The following is a 7,500-nucleotide window of genomic DNA, read 5'->3' as shown; positions in this document are numbered from 1 at the left end:
CACAGACAATAAACTTAGTCTGTTATTCATACTTGAGCCTGATTGGCCTGGGAAGCACAGACCCATGTGTTCAGTATTGGACAGATCTTGACTTTGGTTAGGCCTATGCATAATGTCTACGAAAACAGAGAGCCGTAAGTCTGCAAGAAAATAGACAATAGCGACACCCAGTGTCCATATGACAATATTACAAATAGGCTTTTGAACAGTTGCAAACTAAACTAAACTGCATTTGTTTGATTATGATGCTGGTAGTCAGGCCCATAGATATATAGTTCTATATCTAGGCCTACCGGTTATAATAAAGTAGCATGACCTACCTCAGCTAACAAAGCCTGACACAAGTGCAAACATTGCAATGCCCAATGCATGTGAAAACAAAATTTAGGCTAAGCAGCAAAAGAGAGTGAGATAACGATTTCTAATAGATCGTCTCGCCTATTTAGAACACAGTAGCAATGCAAACCTATTTAATTATGTTGACATCTGCTAAGATGCGTTAGCCACATTACAGCTGTTTCCTCGCCTCCTTCCATCCAATCAGAGAACGGTGCGCAGGGCGTTACCATGGTTACCAATGTACACAAACAACTGGTTGCGCTTCATGCTGGATTTATTCATTAGCAGCTAAGCCATGGCCGCCATAGTTCTGTGTGAGTCGTCTCAACTGTACAACATTCTTAATCAGCGCGTCCGTGTTTCGCGTGTTGCCGAATGCAATTACCTTTGTTTGATTGGTAAGACTAATGCAAGGTAGACTATATTGTAACATCAATAACTGATAAGGCCTGCTTGTCAATATGCCTGATATGTGTTGGTGGAATGAGTTGCCCAGTGCTCTCCGTTCCAGCAACAGTTTTGGATCTTTCAAGAGGGGTCTTAAGGCATATTTGTTTAATATGCACTTAGTCTTTTGAGCGTTTGTTATGTGTTATGGTTTGTATAATAGTATTGTTTTGTTATAATTTGTCCATTGTTATAATTTGACATTTATTCTGCTATTGTCCTTAAATTTAGCCTTACCATGCTATAGTTATTGTTATTATATAATTAACTGAGTGACTTATTTGATTGCTATTCTCATTTCATTGTTTTATTTCTCATTAGGTTAGTGCTTAATTGATTGTTTTATTGATAATATTGCTATTCTCCCCTTTTGTAATTGTTCACTGTTATTTAATTTGTATTGTTATTTATTTGTATGTCGCTTTGGACAAAGGCGTCTGCTAAATAACCATATCCATAACCATAACCATATACCCATGTGCTCTATCCTAGATGCACGAACTGAAGCGCAGTATAATTCAGGCCACATCATAACAGCTAGACATGCTAAATGGGTTGGTTTTAAACATTCTTCAATGTTCTGCTACTTGAACGAAATGCTGTTTAGACACACGAATTAAGCCTGATTATTGTGTTCTGATCTGACCTCAGGATAATAGTGGCAGTTTAGTTTTACCCCTCAACACAGAGGTCGAAGGTATGAGATACATTATTGTGTATGACGTCAACTCCAGCTCTGTGTCGGGTTCAGGTCAGTACTCACATAACCTATTCTCTCTGACAATATCCGCTAGGCTATTCAGTGAATTTGTGTGTGTAATCAATCCATGCTGTCTTAGCCTTAGCTTATGTTGGTCAATTATGAAATCAGTATGAACAAAGTTAATTGTGCTGCCACAAAAACATCAGATGTACTGTATGTTCTTATGTGGAAATAACTGTGTGCAGGTACGGCTCACAAGTGTGTTGAAACCCTGGCAAAAGTAAGCCTCTACCCAGTCTATCTCCTTAGTGGAGGTTACAAGCAGTTCTCTGCACTCTACCCTTTCTTCAGAACACAGAGGATTCTCTACACTATCAAGGTACAGGCCCCGATGTTTAAGTCAAATGGCCCACTGCATGATTGTCTGTTATTACATGTAATATGAAGGGAAGATAAATGATGTCCCTTTTCAGGAACTGGAGAGCTTGCCATCGTATCCAGTGGAGATCTTGCCAGGTCTGCTGTACATGGGCGATTACAAGCAAGCGACGACCCCTTTCATAGTGAAAGATCTGAAAGTCAGCGCTTTTGTCAACGTGTCAGACCAGAGTAGCATCATGTGAGTGAAGAATGAATACAGAGCTATAACTTAGGCATTACATTAGACATGAATACAGAGCTATCAACTATTACATTAGACATGAATACAGAGCTAACAACTATTACATTAGACATGAATACATACAATACAGAGCTATGTGCAACTTAGGCATTACATTAGAAATGACCATACAGAGCCATGTAGAACTATTACATTAGAAATGACTTCATACAGTACAGTACATGTATATGTACCTTGCAGACATTTCACTGTTTTATGTTCCTATTATCATGCTTATTTGTTTTTTTTCCGCTTTCAATCTAGATTTGAGAAAGGACACCGAAGTGTTCTAGACATGCGAGTGGCAGATAGCACACAGGCCAATTTGTACAGCTCCTTTGACAAGCTCTGCATGTTTGTAGGTAAGACACTCGAATGGCTCTAGAGTGCTGGTAGTCTCCCACCCTCAGACTGCAAACATGCAACACGCTGCCCCCTTTTGTTGGGGACCCACCTCCCTAGACCCACTCATGCACACACCCACACACACAATAAAATATGCTGCATGCACACACCCAAACACGCACACACACACACACACACACCCACACCCACACACACCCACCCACATACACAAGAAAATATGCTTGCTCACACCCAAACACACACACCCACCCACACACACACACACACACACACACACACACACACACACACACACACACAAACACACACACACACACACACACACACACACACTAAAATGTGCAGGTCCTTCTTAGCATTGCATATGCACATTCTAATAGACCCCGTAACTGTGGCGTCATGCTTAAATATTTCTGCTCTATCTGCATCTCATTCAAACACCCAGTTGTGGCCGCGCTGGGCCCAGCACAGCGTGAGCAGCCTACTGTACTGTAGGTCATGGCTCCAAACTTGGGGGAAACATCTGAACAAAACAATAGAGTCTTTGTGCCCTTCTGGGAAATGTAAATGTCGACAGTTTGAACTGAGGATGTGTTGACGTCTGAAATGATGAGTAACTTGGGGAAATGTAAGCATCATCAGTTTGAACCTAGGATGTGTTGACGTCTGAAATGATAAGTAAGCTGGGAAACGTCATCAGCGTGAACTTATTTATTTGTCTATTTATTATTATTCTTAACATTGCATACATTCTAGTGAATGCCAATGCACTTTCAAATTTTAACCCCTTAATGGATGAGTTAGCTGTAAACCTAATTGCCCCTCTGGGATTACTGTAATAAAGTTTTCTGAATGTCAATCTTTCTGAATGTGAAGTGAGGATGTGTTGCGTGTGTGCTCAGGCCCGCGTCTGAAAGCAGGAACCAGCGTCATGATCTTCTCCAGCCGCGGAGTCAGCCGCTGCAGCACCGTCGCCATGGCGCTCCTCATAGGCCACCTCAAGCACTCGCTGAAGGTAGGAGGGCAAGACAAATGCCCCTCGGGGCAATAAAGGCTTCATTCATTCAGGTGGAGGATGGTATGAGGTGAAGGATGGCATATCTCACTGTGGGTATGAGGTGGAGCATGGCATATCTCACTGAAGGTGCAGGTGGAGGATGGCATATCTCCGCATCACCTCCACTTGGGCGTACAACTCAGTGCAACTAGCGGCTCTCTGGAGAAATTCTGATGGCTATGACCTAGATAGATAGATAGATAGATGATAGATCATTTTGTTTCAGCTTCTGGACATTTGTTTTAAAGGACATTGATGATGAATGATGTGACACAAAAATGTTGAAGTTGAAGTTTGCCCATAATCTGACAAAATGACATTTAAAAAATCTCATCCTTAAAGTTAAGACAAATAAGCTCTTGCTGGCCAGCAAAGGGCAGTGTGCTCATCTTAGATGGTCTAAACGCATTGTCTCTTGCAGGACGCCTGGGCCCATGTGCTACAGTGCAAGAGCAACATGCAGCCAAACCGCGCGTTTGTGCAACAGCTCTCCGACTGGGAACTACACTCACTGGGACAAAGACTGACAGACATTTCAGAGCCCAACTACTGAGGACGGACCCAAAGCTCCCTCCCACTCAAACAGCACAAACTGTACCACAAGCTTTTTTAAATCATGTTTTGCCTCAATAAATGTTTTGCCTCAATAAATTATGCTATTGATATATTTGTGATATCATCTCATGTTTGGTTGACATCAAGCTTTTATTCACAAAACTCACAATACCATAGCCTAGGCTATATGTTGGGTTACTTAAAGTGAAGAAGAAAATGTTGTTTAAAAAGTTATGCAATTATGAGTTCACATGTGCAACAGTGGATTGCTAAAAATAAATGGCAATTCGCCATCTACTATCATGAAGTAAACGTCTATTGGTCAGTCCACAGGCGGAGAAAACTTGAGGAAATACGTCCTTGGCTTTTCATTGGTCAGTAGTTGGGAGTCCCTTTTGGATGACGGATTTACATGAAGCCTGCCCAGCTAGCTAGTTAGCTTACTAGCTCCTAAAGTGAGGCACAGGAACCGTTATCTGACGACAACCTTGAGAAACGCCGAATTTCACTCTCACTATCGCTATAACTATGCTGTTTAGCCCGAACAGCTTGGGGGAATGTCTGCAGGAATGGGGAGATTTAGAAAAAGACTATCAACAAATCCAGGTAACGTTACTGTTAATTGGTTGTGTGGTGACGCTTTGCCAAGTCTACGTTCAAGCAGGCAAACTTGTGTTTGGAAGAGATAAAAGTAAGGACTCTTGGCATATGGACAAGCTAATCATTACTTAACGACGCGAATACAGTGATATGAAGATGGGGGCTTTTATTCTCCTATTCCTATCTTCGGTTATTAACTATTAATGACGTTGTCACATCTCTCAGTCTTAAACACTGTTGCTCCTCCGACCGTACAAGAAACAGACAAGTTTATAACCCAACTACTAGCAAGCAAGCTAGCTGTCAGATTCAGAATAATACAATGATGGCGAACAGTCGGATGATAATCTCGCTTTTGACAGCTTGTTGCGCTCCCAGGCATTCACGCTAATGTTACCGTGTTAACAGTAAAACAGTTGGAATAGTTAAGCTTGTTCTTATTTTTATTTTTCTTTCAAACTTTGGCGAAGGTAAAGGTTACAGTGGCGAGCTTCGAGACAGCTGATTCATTCAACAAGATCCACCCTAACGTAGCAGCTAGCTGTCACCTGACGTTGGCGAATGTTGAATCGAAATACCTCGCCGTTTTGTCTCTAGGAGAATAGAGCGAATGTATTGATAAACTATACAGCTTTTAGAAGACATTTCCATTGCTACCATATGTAATCCACAGGAGACCCACCGGTTATATAAACAGAAGCTGGAGGAGGTCTCAAAACTACAAGACTCGTGCTCCAGCTCCATTGCACGGCAACGGAAACGACTGAAGGAGCTGTCGGTGTCACTCGACGAGTGAGTTGTAACATGCTGTATAGTTTATGGGTGCGGAGACTCAGCTTTCCTGAGACCAACTGGGTATAATAACAATAATGCGTTCTTATGTCGACTCCACAAGTGGTTCACAAGGTGAGCCACCTGATGATGATCATAGCATGGTTCCCACGGGCCATGGAATTTCTGGAATATCATGGAAATTGGAATACATTCATTCAAATAGTTCCACACAGAATTGGAGTTTTCCTGGTTATTGGCTTAACTGCCTGCTTGAGTAGCATACTTATTCAGTGCAGTTATTCATCCTGCGCTCTAAAAAATAAATAAAAGATTCTTGAATGCTACCCGGCTGCATTGGTCGGTATAATGTACAATTAATTATATAGTAAGTCTTGGAAATTCAGTTTTTTTTGTCAGGGAAAGTCAGCGAAAAGTTATGGAATTGTACATTCGACAGAGTGGGAAACGTGTCATAGGTGATGATGGGAGGTGAGACATGGAACTCTCTTTTGAGCATGTGGCTGGGCAACCACATGGCTGCCTCCTTGTGTTCTCACATGTACATGTTCTCATTCTCCTCTGTGTGTGTGTGACCCCTCATGTTCTCATTCTCCTCTGTGTGTGTGTGACCCCTCATGTTCTCATTCTCCTCTGTGTGTGTGTGACCCCACATGTTCTCATCCTCCTCTGTGTGACCTCCGACCCCTCATGTTCTCATTCTCCTGTGACCTCCGACCCCCCAGGTGCAGGCAGAATGGCGGGCCAGGCAGCGTGTCTGCTATCGAGGAGATTCAGGAGTGCATGAAGGAGAGGCCCAATGTGTTCTTCGAAATGGAGGCCTTCCTACCAAAGAAGAATGGGTAACATGCGTGCACCTGCGACCACACACACACACACACACACACACACACACACACACACACACACACACACAAACCAAGAAGTGTCAGTTGCCGGCTTTGCATACTATCTATCCTGAGTATCTGAGCGTTAATGCCAGTTATTGTGCTCTCTCTCTCTCTCTCTCTCTCTCTCTCCACATAAAGGTTATACCTGAGTCTTGTTCTTGGGAATGTGAATGTCACTCTGCTGAACAAGCATGACAAGTAAGACTATTGCGTATTTTAATCGTATTTCATGACAAGTGAGACTATTACGTATTTAGTCTACCCACAGCTTTGTTCATGAAACAGATGTGTCCCAGTGTTAGAACAGAAGTGTGTGATGTAGTACAGCAGTAGTTCTGAGTGTCCATTTCTGATTGGCAGGTTTGCCTACAAGGACGAGTATGAGAAGTTCAAACTCTATCTGACCGTTCTGCTGCTGCTCTTCTCCTTCACCTGCCGCTTCCTACTCAGCTACAGGTGTGTGTGTGTGTGTGTGTGTGTGTGTGTGTGTGTGTGTGTGTGTGTGTGTGTGTGTGTGTGTGTGTGTGTGTGTGTGTGTGTGTGTGTGTGTGTGTGTGTGTGTGTGTGTGTGTGTGTGTGTGTGTGTCTGTCTTGTGGCTCTGATAGCCTGATAAATGCTGCCTCCTGCCATGCCTTAGTTAAATAAGGAGCAGGCTTGTCTCATGTGACTGACTCCTGTTGTTGCTCCATTGTCCTGTGTAGATGGACCGTCACTCAAAGATAATCGGGGCCATTAGATGTAAACAGGAAAGGAAATAGTCTAGAGCTCTTTAGTCACAGTCTTGGGCAAGGAGCAAGTCAGACTCCTGTGTGCATGAGGTGTTGGTCCAAGACCTCTGCCAATCTTTGTGTGTGTGTGTGTGTATTAGTCTGTACAGTGTACAGTAAACATTACGTGTGTGCCCTTTAGTGAGTCAGATAGGTTTCTATGGTAACCACCTTAGAGAATTACTTCACTACCTGTGTGTGTGTGTGTGTGTGTGTGTGTGTGTGTGTGTGTGTGTGTGTGGCCAGGGCGGTGGACGCGCTGTTTAACTTCCTGTTAGTGTGGTACTACTGCACTCTCACCATCCGTGAGAGCGTCCTCATC

The 7,500-nt window shown here is 43.0% G+C and overlaps 2 protein-coding genes across 3 annotated transcripts in view; both read left to right on the top strand.

Moving 5' to 3' along the window:
* The first annotated feature begins 598 nt into the window (after positions 1-598).
* styxl1 (serine/threonine/tyrosine interacting-like 1) lies at positions 599-4,221 on the top strand. The gene is made up of 8 exons (XM_062535530.1): positions 599-737; positions 1,279-1,340; positions 1,438-1,537; positions 1,735-1,868; positions 1,963-2,108; positions 2,415-2,512; positions 3,419-3,531; positions 3,995-4,221. Exons 1-8 carry the CDS (start codon positions 635-637, stop codon positions 4,124-4,126), a joined length of 888 nt encoding a protein of 295 aa, XP_062391514.1. The 5' UTR covers positions 599-634; the 3' UTR covers positions 4,127-4,221.
* A 306-nt stretch (positions 4,222-4,527) lies between these two features.
* The window catches only part of tmem120aa (transmembrane protein 120Aa), a 12,365-nt gene continuing 9,392 nt past the window's right edge, over positions 4,528-7,500 (top strand). For both annotated transcript variants that reach the window (XM_062535944.1, XM_062535943.1), the window contains exons 1-6: positions 4,528-4,734; positions 5,402-5,520; positions 6,246-6,362; positions 6,549-6,608; positions 6,771-6,866; positions 7,425-7,500. The exon at positions 7,425-7,500 is cut by the window's right edge and continues 14 nt beyond it. In XM_062535944.1, coding sequence (XP_062391928.1) covers positions 4,657-4,734; positions 5,402-5,520; positions 6,246-6,362; positions 6,549-6,608; positions 6,771-6,866; positions 7,425-7,500 — 546 coding nt within the window. In that variant the 5' untranslated portion in view covers positions 4,528-4,656. The remainder of the gene's footprint in view (positions 4,735-5,401; positions 5,521-6,245; positions 6,363-6,548; positions 6,609-6,770; positions 6,867-7,424) is intronic.

Source organism: Sardina pilchardus, chromosome 5 (genome assembly GCF_963854185.1).
Source record: "Sardina pilchardus chromosome 5, fSarPil1.1, whole genome shotgun sequence".
Taxonomy (NCBI): domain Eukaryota; kingdom Metazoa; phylum Chordata; class Actinopteri; order Clupeiformes; family Clupeidae; genus Sardina; species Sardina pilchardus.
This window is presented reverse-complemented; position numbering and strand designations above follow the sequence as displayed.